This window comes from Rhynchophorus ferrugineus, unplaced genomic scaffold, assembly GCF_030347505.1.
Source record: "Rhynchophorus ferrugineus isolate W39M unplaced genomic scaffold, kcgeb_rfMv2 rfM1, whole genome shotgun sequence".
NCBI lineage: Eukaryota > Metazoa > Arthropoda > Insecta > Coleoptera > Curculionidae > Rhynchophorus > Rhynchophorus ferrugineus.
This window is the reverse complement of record NW_027472580.1, coordinates 8,351,317-8,378,214: the sequence shown is the minus strand read 5'-3', so window position 1 is coordinate 8,378,214 and position 26,898 is coordinate 8,351,317. Positions and strand designations below refer to the sequence as shown.

Sequence of the window (26,898 nt, the reverse complement as noted above, 5' to 3'; positions counted from 1 at the left end):
AGATGTTTTGATTGCTATTAATAATGCTTGAATAAAACAATGCTTTGAAAAATAACAATTAACCCAATTTCTTACAATAAACTCTTGAATTCATAGTAGTTCCGTAATGTTATTCTTAAAATGATTATGAGTTCCCAGTCATGAAGTACTGAGAGTAAAAATGATTGAAGATGCCTTTGCTCTAGATAATCAATTGAAAGTTAAAAAAATCGACATTACTAATTGCTTTTAATCATAATTGTGTTGACTGAAGATTAAACTGCTAGATCTGTGTTTACAAGATCTAGCTGTGAGTTGTTATTGTTCATTCACACACCTCCAACAGTAACAATTATCTTTAACTATTGAGAACAAAAATGCAGAGATTATATTTCTCTACAAAATCTTAAAATTTAACACAAATAATTTGGTAAACATGTTATACGGGTTTTAATAATAATAATTTTCGAAAAGATATATTAAAATAACAGGTCAATTGATCTTGTACAGTCCACTCGGATGACTGTCGATTGGACTTTGGAGTGAAATAATGGAGCCATGTTTCATCCATTTCAAAATCATTTTGTGGTTTTTTTTTAATGTTTTCGTCGGTAACAACCTCTTTTGGGCGTCCACCGTCTTCGATGCTCATTTCATCACGTCTAAACTTAGCATGCCAATTCTTGATGGTTGATTTTCCTGCGGCAGTTTCTGGTTCGGCATCAAGCCAACTTTTTGCTTTAACTGTATTTTTTCCTTTCAAAAAGCAATATTTTATCAACACGCGAAATTCTTTTTATCCATTTTTATCACAATAACAAATGTTGCTTCACTCAAAATGCTATAATTCACAAACTAATTATCCTACAGCTGTCAAATTTATACACGCATCATTTGAGAGTTAGGACTAACTAAAAAATATATGGATATAATTCTAGTAGCGCCATTTATATGTCAGACCGGTTATTTCTCATTGGAATAAATTTTATAAAGTCTATTTATGAACTTGTCGAATAAACTATTCTACCGAAGCACTAATAAATATCTCTTAAAATATTTTGAAACTCATGACAGTTTTTAAAGGGCACTGTATTCAATAATAAACTGATAGTTGTTTCAAAACCACACCGGGGACTTTTCAACCAATCTATTGTATCTCACAACTAGTACCTTAAATATTAGCGTGAAAACAAAGCAAGACGCGTATGGCGCCCACCTCTAGATTCAGCTTATTTCCGTGACTAAATCGGGGTCGACTGCTACCTTATATGAATCTGTTTTTCAGTTGATATTAAAATGATTAACTCGAGCCCCCCCTCCACTAGGCCTACTAATTTCACCACCTCGCGTTCTTAACGATGCCGATTTAATGTTAATCGCCCATTTATTGCAGATCGCAGAGCACACTCGGGAGATTCAGCAAGTCGACGGGACGTTTGGTGAACAACGCGTCAGAGGAGAAGAGGAATTCCCAGACCCTCCCCAGGCACTTGAACAAGTACGAGCCGCCGACCAAGCTGAGTGGGAGCAACAGATCCAACAGCACCATCAACGTTTCGATAATAAATACGGTTGCGCCACCAAGATTCGTCAATGACGGTAAGGAGATAACTCTTAATTATATTCACCCCCTTCCTCTTCTAATTAACTACCAAATTAGTTAATCGTAGTATATACTAGTGTCCGACTGTTATTTAAATCATGTTTATGATAATAACACAAAAATTTATATTAGGTGCTTGCATGTATTTTGATCAACGATGTCTATTGTTGAAAATGTCAAGTCATTACAAACAACTTGTCCCAGCTATCTAAATTCTATCTGTATACTATCAGTGTTCAGTCCCCCGGTGCCTGTCTATTTGTTTGTTTCATTTGCCCTCCTTAATTACCGAATAATGGCCATTGACAATTGGTTATTACAATTTGTCTGTGTATTTATCTCAACATTAATTATCAAGTAAGGTCCAGATACCCAAACTCTAATTGATCGCGTTCATTGTTTATGCCTCTACCGACGCTTTCCATGTCTGATCTATCTGTCTCATTGTCGGCGTTCCCAATTACTGCCTCCGCCTAGTTATTAATCAGGTCTATATGTGAACTGTTATTGCTCCCTTGTGGATCTCTAAATTGGTAAGAACCCACTGCCCTGCCGTACAGCTTCTTTTCTCCATAGTGCACTCGACCATTATGTGCTTGGTGTCCTCCACACCATTATCACATTCGCATAGACCTTCATTCTCCCTCAATCTAAATCTGATGTATGCAGCCATATTTCCGTGTTCTGTTGTTAGTTGTACTGCCTTTTTACTTAAGCTCTATCTCTCGCATCCCACCCTCTCGCAGAAGTCATGGAGAGTTCTGCCATCTGTCGACTGTTTCGGTTTCTTCTCGCTATTGATCTGTTCCTTACTTATCCATACTGCCTTTCTTGTTGCCTCCTTTTCCAATCTGTATACCCTTATCACTTCTAATGTGGACAGGCCCCTTGTTCATTGTATGTTTATATTATTTTACAAAAATGTCAAATTTTAATTCATGCATATATATATATATATTATAAAAAATAAATAACAGTAATATCCAAGAATATAATATGAATATTTTAAAATTCATTAATGTTTTAACACTGAAATATTAGTGTCAGTTAATTGTTCTTTGAAATCAAAATAATAACAATTTTAGGTGTAATTTGGTGGATATTAACAGTTATAGTACTATATTTTATTTAATTTTAGGTCCGGCCAAACCAGCAAGAACGTATAAGTCTAATTTAGCCCGCAGCAAAAGTCTGATAGTACACGGAGACACAGACACACCAACCAATAGATCAAACATGTACACCTCAAACTCAAACATTCACAGACTCAACGAAAATCCTAGCGGCTTGAAAAGCCCGGGATTAATCTCCAGCATTAACAGAAGCCAAAAGGTAAGCATTAAGCATATTTGTCATCAGTTTGTGTTAATTTAATTATTATAATATGGTGAAGGTTATGTTAAGCTCAATATTTATTTTAAGTTCGTAGAACGTGACCAAATTTGCTGCTTGCTTGACCTTCATATCTCCATAATTAAAAGTAAACAAATCTTCAGAGTTTTTCACGAATATTTACAATCAATTTGAATAATATACAGCAATAAACAAATTAAGATTTTCTTACTATATATAGTGAATTTTATATTGTTTACTATTATTAACTTCTTCATTGCTTACGTATTAGTAGTTTATTTAGCTTTATTTGTAGTTAGTTTTTTAGGATTTTTAATGATTATCAACAAGTTTAATCTATTCTGTTAGTGGTAATAACAAATTTCTATAGATTAGGCCTATAAATTAATTTTAAAGCTTTTAGAGCACATGATGTTACTGGATAATGAATCCTCAACCTCACGTGCATGAGTGTGTGTCATTTCACTGAAGTATGAAGTCAGTAAGGCTTCAATATGAAATTGGTTAAAATTCACTGACTAATATATAGAGTGCTAACTTAATACATATAATTTTAGTATTCTTTTGCATGGTCTTAGCAGAAAGGCACTGAGAACGCGATTTACCTTCATTTCATTAGTTAGTTTAAATTACAATTACAAACACTTATAAAGAAAATGTTTTATTAGAAAGGCATTTTATTCGCTGAAGTTTTCATATGCATCACGTGACTAACCCCTGACATTGCATTATACTAACCAATTAAATTTGAAATAAAACTCAAATGTAATGATTCAAAAGAAAAAATTACTAAAACAAAATTCTACATAAACACAAATACTATAAAATATTAAAATTCTAAAATTTAAGTATATAATGAATAATTAAATATGCAATCTATTTTGGAACACAGCATATCTCCTGGCAAATATAATCAAAACTGTTTTTCATCTTATTTTTCATATATCTTTAGTGCTATCAATTTATAAGATATATTATAGTTTTTTTACTTTTTGTTCCTTCATGCTGAAAGTCTGTGTCTGTTAATATTTTATTTACGTGTTCAACACAAAAATGCATTGAGGCAAATTATAATTATTTTTACAATGTTATTGTAAAAATTGAATAACGAACTAAAACGGCCAAGTTGTATGATATACGTCATAATGGAAAAAACATTACTACTGTGCTCTTGTTACGAGACAACTTGTAGACCTATTAACAATATAATAGAATAGTCATAAAATACTATCTTGCCTGTAAAATCAGCCTCAACTTGTCAGTCTACGAATTGTATTATTTTTTTGGTATTAATTTATTTTTTAAAATATACTTGTAACTTGTTGAAGAATTAATTTTTTTGACTCCATACGTAGAAAAAAACCCATCTCAGTTAAGTAGCTTTAAGCCAAAATATTAATTATAAGTATCTTAACCAATTTGTATTTATTTAAGTAAACCAAATCCCTCAAAATAATACAATTTTTAATTGATGGCACTTTACAAACAACTTCTTAAAAGGAAACAAAGCCGGCTTGGTTGGTGCAGTGGTAAGGGCGTCAGGACGGTCACCCTGCTGTTGTGATAGTCGCGGGTTCGAATCCTGCTGGGACATCGTCGTAAATTTATGTTTGTTATTGTATAATATTTGCGATTGTCCTAGGCAAGAGTGCAAAATCTGACAAGGACCGTGGTTCGGTGACCTCGTTGGCTTTGTACTACAATTTTCATTTAGTATAATCATATTTACTTTCAATGTAATTTTGTCATCATCCCATTTGAACTTATTTTGGGTTTAAACCAGTTATATTTTCGTGATTTCTTCTGTTGTATCCCTAAAAAGACAAAAAAGACACTCTATATAAATAACTGTATACGTATCAGGTATAAACAGTGCTAAGTAACATACATCCTTAATCTAACTAACTTGGGCTGTTTCTTCCAACGAAAACGTCTCGTTATTTAATTTTCACACATACACTGAATACATAACATTTTTGAGACTGACGATACATTATAATCGAATAATAGTAATTATAATTAAGTCATAAAAATGCTGAACGTACTCTATATCAGGCACATAAAAATAGCCTCATAAACAAACTAAAACAAACAATCCAATTACAGAAATGAGGCAGACAAATTCCTTTGTAGAGTAATACAAAAGAACCAATCAAAAAAATGGTCTCAGTGCCTGCATTGGTAGGACCTCGTGAAACATTTCCTCGGTTTCGCGTATTTAAGTTAAAGCTTTATATAATACTCTGTATACTATATAATAAAATATTTTTAACAAAAAAATCGAACCGACTTCAAAAAATAAATAAGGAACTCACTAAAAATTAAAAAATAATGGAATTTAGATTTTTAACACAAAAAAAACATTTTAAAATAAAATATTTATATAATAATCGTTGTAACAACTAAATAACAATAAACAAAAACCTTATTTAACCTATCTACTACACTTATTTTGTATTCTAATATATACACATAATTTAGCTTAGTACCTACCTAAATCTATTTATTCATTTGCAATATTATTTTAACTACTGCCAACTAATCAGTTTGAAGTCAGTGGAGAACTAAAACAGTTATATTAATTTAGATTTGTTTTGAAGGTATTTTTTTTGTATATGTCACCAAATTATATTATTATTTTTACATTGTTTGGGCTCGGCACCGACTTCAAAGTGATTAGTTGGTAGAGGTTAAAATAATATTGTAAATTTGAGCGTTTCCCTCGATTTCCCCCCTCTTCTACCCAACAAATCCTGATTTGGTTCCAATGGTACCACCTCGAAAGTGCACTCTTTCGAATAAAAAGGAGTTTTGAAAATCGGCTTACAATTGACGAAGATATCGGCAAACATACATTAAAAAAATATCTACAGCCGAACACAGAACCTCCTCCTTTTTCGAAGTCGGTTAATAAATGTTACAAATATACCCGAGACGATTTAATACACGGTAACACCATCTGTTAAATCAATTTATAACCCTGTACATGCGGTTGTAAATGGAGAAACTAAAATTTTAAATTACAATGACACAAAACAGTATTTTTATATCGTGAATTTATTTTCTATTTTAGGATATTAACGATGATATTTACACCTCGCGTTTCCATAGAAACGGTGATAGTGTGGACAATGGCTTTAGGAGATCACCCGACAACAATTACAACCGGTCCTTCGGAGAAAGAACAGAGAAAAGAGTGTTCTTGTCTGGCTTGAAGAATAGATCACCGGAACTCTACAAGACTCTCCAAGAAGACGAGGACGACTGGAAAATCAGCAATTACAAAACCAGCACGCCGATAGGCAAGAATTCGTCGCGTAATTTTAATGGAGCTGATATGTATGAACCACCAACGAGGTAAATTTTTGTACACGTACAGAACATGTTCGTTAATGTGAACTAGTTCAAATCAACTGTAGTTTACCAAATTGAAATCTTTGCATTGATATATTTATAAAAACTAAACAAATATTTCAACATCCATGTTTAATTTTTAGTTATTGAAAACAATCCGCAATTTTAATCTGTCTTAATTGACATTTAGCATTGTCTTCCAATGTCTGCAACCAAAATTTACTACTATCTAAACTATCTGTGTATGATACTTTTCTCCAAACTAGAGCTTGATTAAAAATGTATATAGTATGCGCGTTTATCCAATAAAACTAACATCATCTAATTTATGACGTAACACGTCGCAATGTTGCCGCAATCAACTTTGACTTTAAGTTTATTTTGGCTTTGATGTATAACAATATTCTAATGTAAATAAAATAATGAACCAAAAATAATGTTATCGAGTGTAATTTACTTTATCAATGTAGTACATATAATGCATATATTATCGAAGGACTTAAACTACAGTTACAGTACTTTTTAGGTTAGGATTGTTTTAATATTTACATTAAACTCTTTTCTAAATCACTTATGATATCTCTTAGAGGCCTAATCCACTTAATTAACAATTATATATTCCAGTAATGTATTTTATTTTCAAAATAAGTCATTTTGATATTACATTTCAAATTTATATCTTCTTAGTCTCTTTTGTTACTGCTCATTTCTTACTCTTTAATGTATTGGCCATATCTATAAAACAGTTAGTATTCAATCCCTCCCCATAGCTTTATAGCAAATGCTCGTGTATATTCTGGACAATTACACACAAATATTTCACTTTCGACAACAAAATTTTCTAGAATTATACTATGTTAATTATATATTTACCTTTAGTTGTTTCCAGCCTCATCATTCTATCTTGGTAATTGTCATTGAATTACCAACCCATATCTAGAAAGTTTTATTCTGTCATTGTCACTTTCTGAGCTACTATTCAAAGTCACTAACTAAGTTGTTAATTTCTAATCTAATACCAGTTCACAATTCCACCATCTCTCAATTTCTTCTTCTGTGTGTCTGACGGAGTTCATCAGAGACAATCCTTTCCATATATCCAAACAGTCTGGGCTCGCATATTTTTCTCGACCTGCATATCTATTGTATTAATTCTTTATCACACAACATAACAATTGAATCTGATTAAATATGCAGTGATAAGAAGGAAGACGTAACAATCTGCGGCCTTATTATTCAGCCATCTGATATACTGCGTATCTTTTTTCAGATATATTTTTAAAAAAGTAAATTACATAACAAACATTTAAAAGATTCATTTATATTTACCAAGTGACAATTTAATATACTTCACTCTTTACTTATTGGGATCTTTTTGTTCGTTTCCTGTTTCTAGCATGAAGAACAATATATCTGCAATGAATTATTAAAAAAATATTGTGATTTATAAAATCTAATCAAATGTTATTCTAACCTTTTTCCATCAACATGTAGGAATGTTCGTCTTGTCGGTCGATAGGAATGTGTGGCTGGCGATGCCTTTGTCGAAACACTCACTACTATTTTGTGGATAGAATTCGCACGGGAACTGAAAACACTGGTTGAATAAAAACTTGTTTATTGCGATATTAAATGATACATGTGATCGACGGGAGAATTAACAGGATATTAGGATAGGTAAAGGGGTAGAGAATAGGAAAGAGAACGAGACGTCGTCGTAGTGGTCTTTTATAGTTGAAAACCGTATGGTACCAATCCACCAGCATTCCCACCAATTTTGATGTATGTGAATGCGTGGTGGCCTAAACTATTGTTTTCTTTACACTCTTTTTATTAGCGTCTTGCCAAGAGTGGCCTAATGTTCCATTTTGAAATACCTATGTCTGTATACCAATTGAAATAACAAGCCTCCCTTAATATTATTATATGCTTTTAATTATTGTATTCTTTTATAACCAATGTCTGGAAGCTGCATTGGATCTCTTCGTGGGTTATCTTTATTAATATGTCCTATCTATATCCTATGTTTCCCAACAGTGTTTGAAGTGATGACTACCCTTCAAAGAGCTACATATCCCTAAGTTTGATGGATACGTTCCAAACTAACAGTTTCCTCTGAAATAATTGTATTAAATTATGTTTATATTTAAAAAACTACTCACCGTTTTTATACACTTCATAAATACAATCTTTAGCAGAGCTAACATCAAGGTATGTAAGTACTGTTTCTGACTAACTATGTCTTATTTGTCTTCGGAATTTTCAACCAGAGTAATCAAAAATATTAAGTAGCGACGTTTATCAAAACAACAAAGCGCCAAAACAACGTTTGCCAGTTGATAACCTCATGCTACTAATGTTTTGAAGAATTTTGTAGACTTTTAACAACCGAACGACTTTTGTAGTGTGATTCGGTTACACGTTCAAACGTATCAGACAGTATTCTATCTCTTTTTAATTAGAATAAAATGAGAAGGAAAATATTATCTGGTATTAAAACGAATAAAAAAACTGCAATACATTATACACGTTGATGACATGCGTTCACTGCTTCTTTGGATAGACTATTTATTGCATTGCGTTCACGTTATTTTGTATATACACAGTTGTTTACAACACTTTTGAATATAAAATATGTTTTATGACATCTGCACAATAAACTAATATATATTTTATTTTGTCATTAGGTTGAAAGATACTCATATGATCTCTACATCATCCCCAAGCCACTCCATTCTTCGAAGAGGCAGCACCTCCAGCACTGATTTCTCCGAAACGTACCATACCACCACTCGCAACGATGACCCCCTGCGTCCAAGTGTAACCAACACAGTGAAAACCGTCAGCAAAAAGACCATACCAGGCCGTGACGGTAGATCCATGGAGACCATCGAGTCCAGCGAGACGAAAAGCTTCACCAAGAGCCACTACCGAAGCAACAGGGAACCGACACCCGATCTGAAATACTACGAGAGCGAGAGGAGATACGACGCCTCCAACTCCAAGCCCGTAGTGATCGAGGTTAGGAATTACAGACACTAAACGAAGAACTGGAGTAGTTCGGTGTCACATGGTCTGAGTAATGTTAGAATGATTGAAAATATTGTTACGAATGTGCCATTCTCGGTTATCAGTAACATTTTCAAGCTTATTCTAGTCGAATATTATTTTTTATATTACATATATATATAGTCGGAACCGCATATCGCACAACATAATCAGAAATTATATCAACACGAAAACGTCACGGAAAATGTTACATCTATTTATTTCTTTCTCTATGTACTTGCCAGTCTTTAACAAGCATTAATCAACATTCGGATGCTAAGAGTGAGGATGTCTGTGTGTTTCCAGTTTTTACTTTATAATTCAACATACATTCATTTATTGTTAAGCATACGTATATATTTAATTGAACTAATGATTTAATTATGACTGCTAAAATGTATTTCAATAGTTTTTTAAAACTGTTAACAAATAATTGTGTTTTCTTGTGTGTATATATATAAATTACTAAAATAACATAATAAAGACTTACCATGAACATGTTCTTTCTTTTTTGTCTATTTTCTGAATGATTTGAAGATACGTGAGGTGAGGTAATTGGTACTGCACATAGAACAGTCTGTGCAGGGACGGAATCATAAATTTTCATCATTATAATATGGAAAATCAGTCAATTTGTCTACCCCTAAGTTTAAAAAAAATAAACGTCTTAAAATATATGCATTTTGAAGTGAAATAGTAATTAAAATTAGTTATTTTTAACTTACGTGACAGTATATGCAACTTAGCATTCGCGAATTCTTGATGTAATAAGTGATAAAAAACTGCAATGGAAGTGCGAGTCACGGAAATAACGTAGCACAGTGGAATAATCTACCGTCGTTAGGTTACCGGCTTATACTTATCGCTATTATTTATCTGGGCCGCACGAACGTGCTCTACGAACTCGTTCAAACACCTTCGCAGCACTCGTGTTTTTTTTTTGGCCTAGAACCGGGTAGGGGAATCCTGTTACGGATAACTGATCGGGAGGACCCGCAGGAATAAGCGAGTTGGACTGGTTATGTGGAAACTGCCTCTGGGCTACCCACTAAACCCCACCCAATCAGCTGATCCAATGACACTAACTGACACTTCTTACTGTTAGTAAGGAGGGTGCCCGTAATCGGTAACACCGTTAAGAGGCACAAGGGACAGGCAAGGACGTGCCGTCGTTATCACACCACGGAGCTTGCGGTACATGAGTTAATCGCTCGCCCGAGAAGGTCGAGACAATTTGAAGTTAGAGCACGACGGGGTAGTGTCGGCTGTGATAGAATAAGGCTACGAAAAGCCGAATAAGTTATTGGCCTAAAATATCGGCCAGCTCGGTAATAGATCTATTGTCCGAGAGACGAAGAGTGGAGAAATATCTCGAGTAAACCTCGGATATAAAATCGTGAACTTGGGGACGTTTGTTTCTCTATGAATTTGATTGTTCCTGACGAATCAGGGGCATTGATTATTCTCCTGAGAATTTTGTTTTGAAAGACTTGAAGACATTCCACCTGGCTAGGTGAGACGTATTTTAGATAGACACTGGAGCCGTATAGAACGACTGATCGAACCAGGATCTTGTACAGGAGAGATTTTATAGATAGAGGAAGCCTGCTGGCCCGGTTGATAAGCGGGAACAGCAAATTAACAATACCTTGACCTTTATGGAGGGACTTTTGAATGTGGGAATTCCACCTAAATTTGCGATCGAAGACAAGACCGAGATAGGTGGCTTCTTCTGACCATGGGATTTCGGCGTTCTCGATTTTAAGACGCGAAATGCTCGGTGCTAAACGCTTATTGTGGATGAAGATGGCCTGGGTTTTCTGTGGGTTGACCTGCAACCTCCAAAAACGTAACTACTGGACCGTCTCATCGAGTTGTTTTTGGAGTCTGCTTCGGATGTGCGGTGCTACTCTTGAAGAAGCAAAGTAAGCAGTGTCGTCTGCGTAAAAAGCAGCCTCAACTTGTGGTCTCCTAGGGATATCTGAAAGAAAAATATTAAATAGAGCGGGTGCCAGGGGAGAGCCTTGTGGAACTCCTGCGTCGATGGTTTTCCGGCTAGAAAGAATATCTTTAATCTTCATCTGGAACGATCGTCCTGACAGAAACGATTTGATAAGAGCTGTTAGGTCATCAGGTAGACCTAATCGGATGCATTTCGCCATTAAGCCTTCGTGCCAAATCTTGTCAAAGGCTTTGGTTAGGTCCAAGAAGACCGCTCCAAGTCTTTCATGTCGGTTAAAAGCACAGTTGATTTTTGCGGCCAGCCGATGGGCCTGATGAACGGCTGAGTGCTTGGCGCAGAACCCGAATTGCTCATCTGGAATGATATTGTTTGTCTTCGTAAAATCATTAAGAGCATAAAGAATTGCTCTATCAACAAGTTTGGAAATGGAGCTTAGTAGGCTGATAGGTCTGTAGTCAGAAGGTGATGACTTAGCTTTTTTTTGGGGATAACTGCGGTGAATGCATGTTCCCATGTGGATGGAAAGTGTTGCCGCCTCAGAATGGCGTTGATGCTTGTAGGGAAGATTTTTGAGTTGGGCTATCGAAATATTACTTAGTTTGGCGAGCTGCTTGTAGGGAAGAAGATGAGGCACTTGAGAACGAACGGTGTTGGCATTCCTAATGATTTCGTTGTTTTCAGCAGCGTTTATATCTGTAGCAGGAGGGAGGCGTTCCATTTGGGCCACATATTTTTTAGCGCGGAGCTCGGCCTTTTCGTGGTCGGTAACTGCAAAAGTTCCTGTCTCCGATGACTTTAGGGGGGGTATGACATTTTGCGCCTTCCCCACGAGGCTTTTAGAGAGTCGCCAGAAAGTTGCGGGGCCATCCAGCCTTTGGTCCGCTAGAAATGAGTTCCATTTCTCGGATCGCCAGGCTTTAATGGATTCACTTCTCGTTTTACTCTGTTGGTCTCCCTTTTGTCTGCCGAGTTGAGGGTGGCACTAGCTCTGCGATAGAGACAATTTTTGAGTCGGATCTGTGACTTGATGCCTTCAGGAACTGGCTCACTTTGAGAGTTTGAAAATGATGGATTGCTCTGCTGCATTTGTTGATACATATCAAGCCTTTGACAAGATGTGGCACACTGGACTGCATGTTAAATTGAAAAAGATTTTGCCCCACACGCACTTTCAACTACTAAAATCATACCTCACAGACAGACATTTTATTATGAAACAGGGTGACGAATATACTGACCTACATCCAATATATTCGGGTATTCTAGTACAGGGCAGTAATATTGGTCCATTGTTAATCTATTTTATACAGCTGACCTACCGACCTCAAGAAACACTATTGCTGACGATACAGTGGTTTTATCATCACACGAGGATCCAATATCAGCCACAAGGATCGTCAGTGAATTGTGGTTGAAAACGTTACGTATCAAAGAAAATGAGACAAAATCTACCCATGTGACATTCACCCTGTATAGCAGAAATTGTCCTTCAACAAAATTTAATAATTATGAACTTCCGCAAGTAGACAACGTTAAATATCTGGGGATGCATTTTTATCGACGTTTGACATGGAAAAAACATATAAAGTCAATACTTAGGCCCATTTGAACTTATGGTATTGTACTGTGAGGCACTACTAGAAAATTTCACATAGCTATCCTCCAAAGGTTTCAGAATAAAGAGTTGCGAGTCATCGTCGATGCCCCATATTACGTCTCTAACAAATTGATTCAACGCGATATCCCCTTAGAAACCATAACGAGTGTTATTCGAAGTGTCAGTGTGAAGTACTCTGAAAGACTGTTAGTGTCTGATCCCAATGCACTCGCCAAACAGTTAAATTTGAGCGATGATAGTGATGTGCATAGGCTCAAACGCAAACTACCATACGAACTGATTAATAGACACATTAAATGAGATATAGTAATCATTAGAATAAGTCAGAATACACTAGAATAAGTTAGAATATTATCTAGAGTAAGATTTAGATTATAAGTTGCATAGCAGATAACTCACTGAAACGATCTTCTACATATCAGGATAGTTATATCACATAACGGAAATCATATAAAATGTATTGCCCACGGACAGATTGTTGAAGTTGTAGGAGATTAATAGAAAAAATATGTGTCAGAATTCAAGAGATGACAGCAAACTCTCCATAAACAATTCAACAATTACGATGTTAAAAAAATCATTTGATCATTTATTCTTCTCAAAATATATTATATTCATATTATTTCACAACTGTCTTATTTGTATGATCTAGCTTCGCAAAATATTCGAATATTCCCTAGACCTAAAAAATAGAAATAGCAATCAAACTTCTTATATTAAAGCACCCACATAAACATATTGTACCCAGAGGGGAATATTTTGAGAAGAATAAAGCAAAAAGTCCGTTTGCCTTTTTATTTCGAAATCCTACTATTATTTGATCACATTAGTAGACATAACAATTTTTTTATAAAACATAATTATATAAAAGAACTTGAATTATTATTACATTAATTACGTCCTTGTCTTGTTTTTCTTCTTACATTTTAATATTTATGAGAAAGATTAAATCATCTACTAGTTGAGATTCTATTTGTACGAAAACATATTAAACATTAAAAAACAAAAACACGGTAATTAAATACGTATTGTTTACATTAAATATGATTATACGCCTGTTATTGAATTTATGAATTATATGAATTTCAAGTAAACAATTTTTTATATCAAAATATATTTCTATGTGGGAGTCAATATCTAAACATATTTTTACTATACTCAGATATTCATTTAAATTACTCTAGTGTATATTATGATGCCTATACACAGTAGTTTCTTTGTTATTAAATAGGTTTAAGCTTGAGGTTTCACTCGATAATAATATTATATATATTTAAATATAACGATATTGGTTAGTAAGAATCTTTTTTTAGAGTTTTAATAATTATGTATTATATTTAATGATAAAGCTATTATAAAAGCTAAAGCATGATATATTTAATAATTATTTATAGTATTGGAGGTTGCATAACAAAAAAATGTTATATTAGGAAACATGTCACAGCAGACAATTTTAACAATCAGCTAAATATGTTAAATAATATATATTAACTAAATTAATATGTTAAATGACATAGACCTAAAATTCATAATCGTAAATCTAAAATTCAACACAAATAATGCTTCGTAACATATATATTGTGATATTATTGTAAATAGTGAAAAAACAAATAAATTTTAACTACATCAAAAAGATACATTTAGTTTTCAACAACGTAGGATCTGCGGAAAGTGTTATATGTATTAAAATTGAGATGCTGCCGAAAATCATGGTTTGCTTTTTGTAGCTTAAAATAAACAAACTCAAAAACGTGAATAGTAATTTAAATGATTTAGATATGGTGATTTCATTCTCAGCCGAGATGTAGGGGTATCGACCACCGAGAAATATATCGATATATCGAAGAAAAAAAATCAATACTATTTTTGCAATATATATTGATAATTTTAATAAACAATTATAATTATGTACCAACACTAACTAAACTTTTACACTGATACACTGATTCTAGCGACGGTCCAAGTTTTCGATACCATTTTTCTTGTACGATTTGTCCTTTGCTTCAAAATAGGCTTCAGTTACGGCGATCACCTCTTCATTCGACTAAAATTTCTTCCCAGCAAGCATTCTTTTGAGATCTGAGAACAGCAAATAATCGCTGGCGGCCAGATCTGGACAATACGGTGGATGAGGAAAAAATTCGAAGCCCAATTCATGAATTTTTGCCATCGTTTTCACTGACTTGTGACACGATGCACTGTCTTGGTGAAGCAGCACTTTCTTTTTCCTCAAATGCGGCCGTTATTTGATGATTTCGTCCTTCAAACGGTTCAATAACGCTATATCATAGTCGTTGTTGATGGTCCTTTCTTTTTTAAGGTAGTCAATGAAAATTATTGCACGCGCATCCCAAAATACAAATGCCATATCATTAACAGCCGACTGTTGCATTTTCCCACGCATTGGAGCGAGTTCATCGTGTGCAGTCCACTTAGATGACTGTCGATTGGACTTCGGAGGATCTTCAAACCCTGCTCCTCAACTGAATCATCAACTCGTCGTTGTTTTTGGTCAAAAGTGAGCTCGCGCGGCACCCACTTTGCAAAGAGCTTTCTCAAACCCAAATATTCGTGAATGATATGATGTACACGTTCAGTTGATATCTTCAGAGTGTCTGCTATTTAATTCAATTTCAATTTACGGTAATTCAAAATCATTTCTTCGTGGATTTTTTTAATGTTTTCGTCGGTAACAACCTCTTTTGGGCGTCCACTGCATTCACCCTCTTCGGTGGTCATTTCAGCACGTCTAAACTTAAAAACCGTACTAATCCTTGATAGTTGATTTTCCTGGGGCAGTGTCCGGAAACTCGGCATCAAGCCAAGTTTTTACTTTTTACTACTGTATTTTTTCCCTTCAAAAAGCAATATTCAATCAACACGCGAAATTCTTTTAATTAATATTTTTTCACAATAACAGAAGCAAGTACACTCAAAATGCATAATTCACAAAGTAATGGTGCGACAGCTGTCAAATGTTTACACGCATCTTTTGAGGGTTAGGGCTAATTAAAAAATATATGCATTTAATTTTAGTAGCGCCATTTATGTGTCAGGCCGGGGACTTTAACTGACCTGTTCCATACTGACGTATTTATCTCGTACTCGCCTTGCTTGTCTATTAATGCAATTACAACGGAATTTGATAATAAATTAATTTGTAAATTAGGATGGTATTTAGCAAACTAATGCAAGGTTTAAGATGTACTTAATAAAAAAATTAACTCGCAAACGGTATATAGATTACCTTGTGGATTAAGACTGTCGACCTTCAAAATGTGTTCCTTAAACAGCACCGTTGCAGAAAGTGAAAGTATGGTCATTTTATTGACACAGTATTGTTATTATTGTTAAACTGCATCTGTCACGGAAATACCTTCAATCTCACTAATGCAGTTCAGGTCAAGAATTATGTTACAATGTCAAACATCGAAAAATATCATATAATACAGAAGTTTAATATGATATATATCAGCTATTATGTTAATTAACGTTTATAAATAGTTTATATGTTGAAATTGATTATCGACTATTTAGTAACTGACTACTTTTTACCAGTGACTGCTTCTGTCGTACTTTTAGTTACTATTTTTGGTTCTACTTCTTTCATTCGACTGATTTTTGACGTTCTGGCTCTGTCGTCTTAGTCGCGATCTTGACAAAAATGTACCCAATTTATGCTTACATAGATTTATATGTAATATATGTAGTTTTATGATTTTTTTGGTAGTTCGCTTGTAAATAACAATATATTGTATATTAATATTATAGAATTTTGGTACGATATTTTTCAAGATTATTAATGCAATAGAGTAAAAAGAGTAAAATTAGGAATGATAAATAGCAATATATTTTGACTGTTTTTATGACAATATTAGATAATATTTCGATTATTCTCTTAATTTTTGTTATAAAATATTTTCGTTCAATAATAAATAAAGCATTTATATCATTTCATTCAGATAATTTTTAATTATGTCATGGGTTAGTTTTTTTTCTATGTTTATATGTTTATATAGCCTTTATGGTTATTGAACATCTTTAGTTCTTAGGTTTTCTTTAAGTTCTATTGTATTTTCTATATTTATTATAGTATATTATTTAAAAATTAAGCAATCAATACATTTAAATACAATAAAACAAATAGTAATTCTACGTCGTTTAAAATAAAATTATAAATTGCATGTTATTTATAATTATTATAATAGTATTCAGTAATTATTTTTTCCACTTCTACTGCCATTAGAAAATATAATAACATATAAAATTAGGTGCCCCAAGCAATTATCTCCGTCCTTTCCTGTCTCACAATTTATACACGAAAGGATTCATACATCTTCGTCTGACATCACGAATTGAAAAAAACAATTGAACCGTGCAAAATAGTAATTACTATTTTCAGTCGCTAGTTCGATTGTTCCCAACGCAAAATATAAAACATATAATAAAACAAGTTATCTGTCTTTAATGATGGATGCCGAATTATAACAGATTAATTGTTAACCTTATTTTATTACTTTGGTCTAATAAATAGAAGGAAATATATTTTTTATTTTTTTTCCATTGCTAGTTTTTACATATTATCTATCAAATTATAAATTATTAACAACTAGCGACCCGCCCCGGCTTCGCACGGGTGCAATGCTGATACTAAATTAAATACACTACAGAAAAAATATGAACGTTGTATATAAAAACATAGCGGCCCGCTCCGACTTTGCACGGGCATAAAATATATATGCCTATGTCACTCAATGAAAACATGATTAAAATCGATCCAGTATTTTTGGTTCATTCATTACTGCCCTTGGCCTGCACGCATTAAATTTGGAGTAAAACAATTCCTCTTCCCCTATACTTACTATGAAGATTTCCTGCTATCTTTGGAATATCTAAATTCATACAATTTTTATTACATTACACATTTTTAAACGCAAATTTTAAATTTGTAATATCTCCGAAAATATTTGTTTAATTTACATGCTGTAAGGAACCATATTGATCTATATTAATTGCACACTGTATTTAAGGTACTTAATTCGATAAGGATTAATGCCGTATTGCTTAAAATAGCTTCGTAAATAAGCCATTTTCTCACGTAAAAAGTAAACAATAAAAATAGTTAATGTGGGTTATCCCTAAAAGATAAATATATACCATCGCGGACTTTTTTGTAGACCTTTTTATGGTGTACAATACTGTAGTACATTAATTTGATCTAACTCGTAGGGTTAGGCAGCGTTTTTGCTAATTGCTAAATAAGCCTAAAAAAATAGGTTAATTTACGACATCACGTTAGAAACCTCTAAAATTAGCAATGTTGCCTTAGTATATTATGCATGTATTATACATATAAACTTTCCTCTTGAATCACTCTATCTATTGAAAAAAACCGCATCAAAATCCGTTGCGTAGTTTTAAAGATTTAAGCGCGCATAGGGATATAGGGATAGAAAAGGCGACTTTGTTTTATACTATGTAGTGATATCAAAGTCTAATTCAACCATCAACTCCTTATCCTTTTTATCAGCCTTTTTATTCACAAATGTGGCGATCACATTTTTGAATTTTTGAATGGCTACACATTCAAAATCTAGCGAATAATCACCTTTACAACCGTGTTTTTGTATTGATGGGATTGGAAATTAACCGCTCATCATCAGCTGCTTGAATCTGGCCAAACTATTAACTCATTTCTTTACTATTAATGTAGTGTAATAGAGAGAAAACTTAATAGGGTTATTTGGAGAAAAGTTTTTCTACGTCCAATATCTCTGGGGTCTCCATCTATGGATGGGGTTACAGTTCCTCATTTATGTAATTTGATTTTTTATAGAGACACCTGTAACGAAAACATTTTCCTGTGAGAGCTTTGATAAAGTTTGCCACGCATCCTGTTTCATTGACCAATGAAATATAAATAAAAAACAATTTTATTTTCGAAAAAATGAAATAAATAAAATTCAATAGAAATATACAAGGTATCATATATAAGAAGAACCGTTGGCGTATAGCAAATGCAATTCAAAATGTTCTCTTCCATCTTATTCCTTTTCATAGTTGCTAAGTGTCATTAATATAATAGGATCAATTAAGGTTCTGTCTTTTTATATTCTTATAATGAAAATAAACTTAGAGTCATTCTCTGTTAAAATTCCATTTACTTGTTTAATCCCCAAAAGTGTATGGCCTTACATATACTTACAGTACATTTATACAAAGGTACAAAATAAACGCAAGCTATTTACTTCATCTATTTTTATACATTCTTCATTAGTATATTTATTACTTGAGGTTCTCCAACCATCTCCAAAACTTTCGTTTTGCTTTTATGCATCATTCCATAATCTCTTAATATTATATTCCTTCTGTAGTTCTGCTCTCTATTAGTTGTTATTATGACATCATCTGCAAAGCTTTTACCGACAGTTCAATTCATATCGTTTTCTTTTTGGTATTTAACATTACTTTTTCATGCATTAACATTATAAACAAAGTTAGGTTAGATTTAAATTTTCGCCCTATATTATTAGCCCTTCTTATATTTTGAAGGTGTTTGGTTTAATGTTAGCATTGGGATTTATCCCTTATATTTCTACAATTATTCTTAAATTTTTATTACCTACTTCTTTTTGCTCTAATATAACCCATATTATTTCCTACTCCGCCAAATATCTATTCCTATATTTAATGAAACCTAAAACGTTTGAAAATTCAAATAAAGTGTGTTAAAATTTTTGCTAGCGTTAAATCAAATTTGGAAATATCCAGTTTGTATATTTGCCAACCAGTGTAATATTTATGACTAACGTTTCTATGCAATTCTAACGAAATAATCAGTGTTAGGCTAATAAAAATTGCGACTAAATTGATCAAATAAGGCACCAAAATGCGACTCCAAGATATAATTAATAAAAGGATAATATTATTCATCAAAATAAATAAGGACTACGTAACAAGATATATTATCATCTTGTTTATTGCACCTAGTAAGATTTCGCAACATTGCAGATCAGATTAAATGCGATCAAGATCTTGGACGTATTCATCGGTTTCTCAACGTAAATTTAAGCGGTGGTTCAATGTCGCCTTCAAATATTTACTTGATATGTATCACGTATTCCTATCAAATTTACATTCGGGGAATTGCAATTCCGATTCGCGTTTCGCCGTAACCGTGTAACTTTTACTTGGAAGGAACCAGGGATTACGGTTCGTGGTTCCAATTAAAGATCTTAGAAAAGTATATTTTTAATTTTGGTTTAATTTAGGCTATTAATTTCTAAGCGGTTAGTTTAATAAATTAAGTTAATAGTATATAATTATGTACTATTAATAATAAATCCATACTACATATGTATGCCGATATTATTATATTAATATGTCGCCATATTAAGCAATGCATGAATTGTTTCTTCTTGGCCTTTTCTTTAATTACCGGTTATGTCGGTAATCCCTTTCCAGTTTTCTTCACATAAGAAAAATGCATGACAATGGATATTTATAGATACCATTCCAAAAAACAACAGTTTTTCCTTTGAGCTAAACCATTTCCAGCAAGCGCGTGCTGCATTGGCGTGAGCCAGACCTGAAGAATACAGCATTGTACGATAAAACTTTATAGGTAAGTGATCTCAACATTTCTTTGACTGGTTTTGTTGTATGAGACGGCGCCTGGTGATGCTGTAAAATCACTTTATCGTGTCTTTGAACGTACAGTGAAGGTTTTTCGACCAATACACAGTACACGTGATTTTTAGCTTACGGTTTTCGAAGTAAATCCATTTTTCATCACCCATTACTATTCTATGCAGAAATGTCCCTTTAATACCTTTGTTGAAGCGTTTCATTGACATTTATTCGAATTGTTTGTTATTCAGTTCATGTGACACCCATCTTTCCAACTTGTCCATGTTTTCCATCGCTTGTAATTGTTCACAAATTGTGACTCGATTTACATTAAAGATTTTTACCAATTGATTTTGTATTTGTGTTGGGTTTTCATCCGATAATTTCCACAATTCGGCATACTGAAACGAGTGTGACTTCCCAGGACGTTCATTATCTTGAATGTTGAAATCACCACATTTGAATTTGAATTTGAATTTGACACAATTTGAATTGTAGAAACCACATTTCACATATTCTTGTGGTTGGAGTATGCTTACCTATGCTGTAGTTATGCTATACTTATGTAAGTATCTACCAGCAAACAATGACTTTTAGCGACTTTTTCTTATGATGACGCCAAAAAAAAGCTATACGTACCGCAAAATGCATGTTTTCAGGGGAAAAATACGACATTTTCAAAAAATTATATATTCTTAACATGGAGTATATATAGAGGTTTTACTTAAATAAGCGAAATCGAGGAAATGTTTTGCCTGGTCCAACCAATGCTGTCTCTTGGAGACCACTTTTTTATTGGTTCATTTGAATTTCCTTACAAAAGTATTTGATTGGCCAATTTCTATAACCCAATTGTTTGTTTTTATGGTTTGTTTAGAACGCCATTTTTGTGTATGTCATACATTTTAACGGTTTTAATGATCCTTTCCACATTTTTCACAATAACATTGTAAAATAATTATAACTTGTCTCAATATTATTTAAATTGATAGCACTAAAGAAATATGAAAAAAGGAAAATGCGCTATAGACAATTTTGATTATATTTGCCAGGAGATATCTTGTGTATTAATTGAATACACAAGATATCTCCTTGGATTGCATTGCATAAAAAAGGCTGCAGATTGCAGCCTTTTTTATCTTCATATTTAATTATTATTAATCATTTTCCTTGTCGGATTTTAGACTCTTTCACAAATTTTAAACAATCACAAACATAAATTTACGACTATGCCCCAACAGGATTCAAACCCGCGGCTATCGCAACAGTAGGAGGACCGTCCCATCGCCTTTACCACTGCGCCACCTAGCCGGCATAGAATTATTTAAATAAATTATTTTGAAAAATTTTTTTGGGTTTTATTTTAATTTAATTGATCAGTAGAATGTGACGTCCGAAGTTGGTTACATGATGTGTATGAACTCCTCGACCAACGAAATGCTTTCCTGTTAAAATATCTTCTTTACTAGTGCCTGTAATGGCGATTTAAACTAACCAATGTAATTCATCGAAATGACGTTCTCAGCGCCTTCCTGCTGAGACCACCCGAAACAATTCTGAAATTATTTGTATTAAGTCAAAACTCTGTATATTACTCTATGATCCATAACACTATTATGTTGACGGAATGTAACCATATAATTATATAATATACTTTAATAGACTATATAATATTATATATTAGCATATAACTAATATACTCTATAAACGTAATTTGTGAATTTTGAGGTTAATGCCTGTATAATAAAATGACATATGTCTCAAATCAAAACATAGCATACTTGTGTCTGTCAAAAAAATATCGATATATCAATATTTTCGTTAGCCAATATTTTTCGAAATTTTTAGCAAAAAAAAATTCTTAAATATAATATAAATTAATATAAATCAATATATTCATAAAATTTAGATGTCTTGTACATTTGGTACTTAATTTTAAAAATCTGTTAAAAATATTACTATTTTTTAAAACAATTAGAGGTCAATATTTTTTGGGCCTATATATCAATATTTTGATGTTTTCTTAAAAATATCGATATATTTTCTGTAATAAATCGATATATTTCATAGTTGTTGCATGCGTTGTTGCTGTATTAAATAATGGTATTATTTATTGTTTTTTTTATATTTTAAAGTTTCCCTTTACCAACTATGGGTTTATCTGGGCTGGGCCTAAAGTTTAACGTGGGTTCCGAACCACGGTCCTCAGCATTAATACTATTTATTGTTACTAGTTCTTGTCCCATCTGATTCCGACGCCACTAAGAAGATTTACTTTCGTTAATTTTATTTGCATTCAATTATTTATATTGCCACTTGCTTGGTGTTATTTCCGTGTGGCTTCTTCGCTATTGTCTCCGACAGATGTAGCCATGACTATATTTATATATTTTCCATTTATGGTATATCACATTTATAGAGCAGTTAAAAAATTGGCCCCAATACACTTTCTTGTGAAACACTTCATACAACACTAGCTCCAGTTTCTTTTATTGTAGAGTGGGTTTCCCCTTGTTTGACTCTAAACTTTCTGACTCTAATGTAAGATTTCAATAGATCACTGTGTTGTTTTGACATCTGTTAATTATCTGTAGCTCGTTAACGATGCGATTATGTCTTACCTTATCCAAGAATATAAAAGAACAAACCATTTTACCTCGGCCACACATTGCAAAAGTTGTGGAGAAATTATTGTTGCAACTCCAATTGGAAGTTCTGCTGCACCCAACATATTCACCAATCTTAGTGTTTTCTGATTACCACTGGTTTAGATCGATGCAGCATGGCTTGGCTGGCAGACAGTTACGAAATGATAAAGAAGTTGGAAAATACACCAATTATTGCATTACTGCCAAACCACAATCGTTCTTTTTATACGTCCAGATGGATAGAAAACGATAGATAATAAACCAAATAATGCAAACCCACCCTCTTGCGTGACAACACTTGGCCACACATTGCAAGAGTTGTGGAGTATATATTGTTGCAACTGGAATTGGAAGTTCTGCTGCACCCAACATATTCAACAAACGTAGTGTATTCTGGTTACCACTGGTTTAGATCGATACAGCATGGCTTGGCTGGCAGACAGTTTCGAAATGATGAAGAAGTTGGAAAATACATCAATTATTGTTTTACTGCCAAACCACAATCGTTTTTTTTATACGTCCAGAAGGATTAAAAACGATAGATAATAACTCAAATAATGCAAAATCACCCTCTTGTGTGACAACACTCGACCACACTTTGCAACAGGTGTGGAGGAAACATTGTTGCAACTCTATTTGGAAGTTCTGCTGCACCCAACATATTCAAACAACGTCAGATTTGGAGAATACGGTAGATGAGAAGCAATTCCTTCCTTTTTCAAGTTAGCCAATGAAAATTATTCCACGCGCATCCCAAAATATCCCGATTTTTTAAAATGTTTTCGTCGGTAACAACCTCTTTTGGGCGTCCACTGCGTTCACCGTCTTCGATGTTTATTTCACCACGTCTAAACTTAGCATACCAATCCTTGATGGTTGATTTTTTTGGGGCAGTGTCCGAAAAATCGGTATCAAACCAAATTTTTGCTTCAACTGTATTTCTTCCCTTCAAAAAGCAATATTTTATCAACAGGCGAAATTCCTTTTTATCCATTTTTTTCACGATAACAAAAGTTGCTTCACTCAAAATGCTATGATTCACAAACTAATGATCCGATAGCTGTCAAATTTATACACGCATCTTTTGAGTGTTAGGGATAACGAAAAAACACATGGATTTAATACTAATAGCGCCATCTATGTATCAGGCTAGGTACTTTTCAATTGACCTGTTAGTTTAATTAGTCTATGTTATATCATTATTTTTAAATAAATCCCTTTTATAATGCATACAATATGTAAATGATAAGAAGATACCCAAACACCTAATAATTTCTATAAAAATTAATTATGATTAAGATATTCATAATATATTCAATACTTTGCTAAATTCACTGACTGAAATATAAAAAAAGTAGTTGTAAACAGGTAACTGAAAGATGTTTCCACCGAGCCAAGGAAAATTACAAAATATTTTCTTAATAGATATAAAAACAAAACGTCCCACTGGAATCGATAAATTAACAGCGATCACATGTTGGTCAATGTGGCACGATAAAAATAAATGCGTGAAATTCATGTATTTTTTAAATTTTTCCTGAAAGCGTCGGCCGCAGATATGTAGGAACGTGAAAACGAATGTCAGGCGCCGTAATTTCGCAAACTCCGAGTAAAACAACCATCCAACTCCACCGCATCTGTCTGTCTTCGTTCAATTCGATTGAAATGCGCGGGCATCCAGTAGGCTCATATGCCAGTTACCCCAGAGCGTTGCGAGTGGTATCATCTAGTCGTTATATTTAACGGTTTCTCTTTTTCGACTGTTTTAAACGTGTTTGTTATCATTGAACCTCGTACATATCGAATACACTCGCGTGAACCACAACATTTCACACTACAATTGTAATTCATTTACATTGTTTTGTACTTGACAAAATATATGTGTACAAGTTATGTGAAATAATTGTTAAAACACGTGTTTTATATCATAATATGAAGACATATTACTTTAACAATTCAAATAGGTAGTTTGTCTTTGTATAATAATTACACAGTATTTTTATTGTGCAAAAAGTAATGTGATTTTAATCGAGAAAAGGATAAACATATTTTCGACTTCCATACATTTTGTTTTGCTGTTTTAACGAAGTTATATCAAAAATGGGTAAGTAAAGTTAATGAGTTACTAATTTAGTATCGACGACAGTTATTACAATTTAATGAATTATGCATTATAATATAATGCATTCATATTTTTATAAATTATTGTTAATGTATGCAATAAAACATAAAAAGACATTGATCAGAAGAGAAGGTGACCTTGCCTTTTCTTTATTATTTTCCTCTATATCTAGACCATTTTGTCTGGAAATTTTTTGTTCAAATTAACAATACTGAAAATCTTGATAAATAATAAGTCAATAAATTACTTAATTGCTATATTATGTTAACAGTTAAATTTAATACTTTATTGTGGAATATTATTTATAAATAATTTTAAGAAAAATTGTCGTAAAAGAAGTTTAAGCTTCTCTATAATTTTTACAAAAAATTAATATATTTATATGACTACATCTAGATTTATGTGCCTAAATTACTGAATGTGGTTTTGTTTCCTTCCTCTTTATATAATTCTAGTTCATATGCCTCCAGTACTTAATTATTACGTAATATAGAGTATTGCAATCTAATGCTTTGTGAATGACATATTTTAAGTTATTGAATAAAATGGAAACTATTATTTTACATCTCAAAATTCTTTGATCTCTTAATGAAAAGTGAGTATATCTGTCGTGACTGAAATGCTATGTATTATTATAGAGTATGTTAATTTTAATTTTAAAAATACAAACATATAAAATGATAATATATTTAGAAATTACTTTGATTACAAACAGAAGGTGACTTTGATATACGTCAGCTGTTTGATAAAAATTTGGTTCTGATATGATGTGAAAAAAAAAACAATTTAATAAAATACATTTTATTAGTAGATTATTTTTTGATACACCTTCTTACAAGATGCAAGAATGCACATGTGCAGTGTTTTCGTGAAGTACATTTCCTTCGTCAAATATTGACTTTTTCGTTCATATTTTGATTGAAAAGCTGATATAGATCTCTTAAGTGTCTTAACTTGTGTCGTCATATTCATTCATTCTTGTATGGGCTCATTTTATCCAGACGTCCAATATTTTATGGTTCAGAAAATATTTCTTTCTGCCTTAGTCTCGTTATTTGTTTTTTTTAATAATTGTATTTCTTATAACAGTAGGATATTAATTTTTCCATTGTTTCCATTTAAAACTTAACAGATGACTTTTGGTCTGAATTATTATTTCCGGACCACATACTTCAGTCCTTTTTTACACTCCGTTTTTTTTAAATATTAATATCTTTGAAGTGCCCTATCTTATGTAAGTTTAATTTAACATTTATATATAATATAAAATGTTATAAAATTGAAACTAAAAAAATTATCCAATTTGCAGAATTTCAACAAATATCAGCAAGTTAATAATATGTGAAGATGGCTAATATAATAATAATAATAGTTAATATAAGATTGACATTATAATGTATTTTATATAAATATAAGAAAATATATAATATTGGAAGCAATGAATCAAACAATTTTTTATATATTTGGTATAATGTATTTTATATAAATGTAAGAAAATATATAATATTGGAAGCAATGAATCAAACAATTTTTTATATATTTGGTTTGTTGATACGGCAACGCGACTAACCTTGGTCTGCC

The 26,898-nt window shown here is 32.6% G+C and overlaps 2 protein-coding genes across 4 annotated transcripts in view; both read left to right on the top strand.

Moving 5' to 3' along the window:
* Positions 1–9,833, top strand: part of chas (chascon) — a 202,157-nt gene extending 192,324 nt beyond the window's left edge. For all 3 annotated transcript variants that reach the window (XM_076415298.1, XM_076415304.1, XM_076415293.1), the window contains 4 exons: positions 1,373–1,578; positions 2,721–2,914; positions 6,009–6,292; positions 8,977–9,833. In XM_076415298.1, coding sequence (XP_076271413.1) covers positions 1,373–1,578; positions 2,721–2,914; positions 6,009–6,292; positions 8,977–9,331 — 1,039 coding nt within the window. In that variant the 3' untranslated portion in view covers positions 9,332–9,833. The remainder of the gene's footprint in view (positions 1–1,372; positions 1,579–2,720; positions 2,915–6,008; positions 6,293–8,976) is intronic.
* A 14,916-nt stretch (positions 9,834–24,749) lies between these two features.
* The window catches only part of LOC143203296 (sialin), a 54,063-nt gene continuing 51,914 nt past the window's right edge, over positions 24,750–26,898 (top strand). Inside the window, exon 1 of the mRNA XM_076415447.1 lies at positions 24,750–25,299. Coding sequence (XP_076271562.1) covers positions 25,296–25,299 — 4 coding nt within the window. The 5' untranslated portion in view covers positions 24,750–25,295. The remainder of the gene's footprint in view (positions 25,300–26,898) is intronic.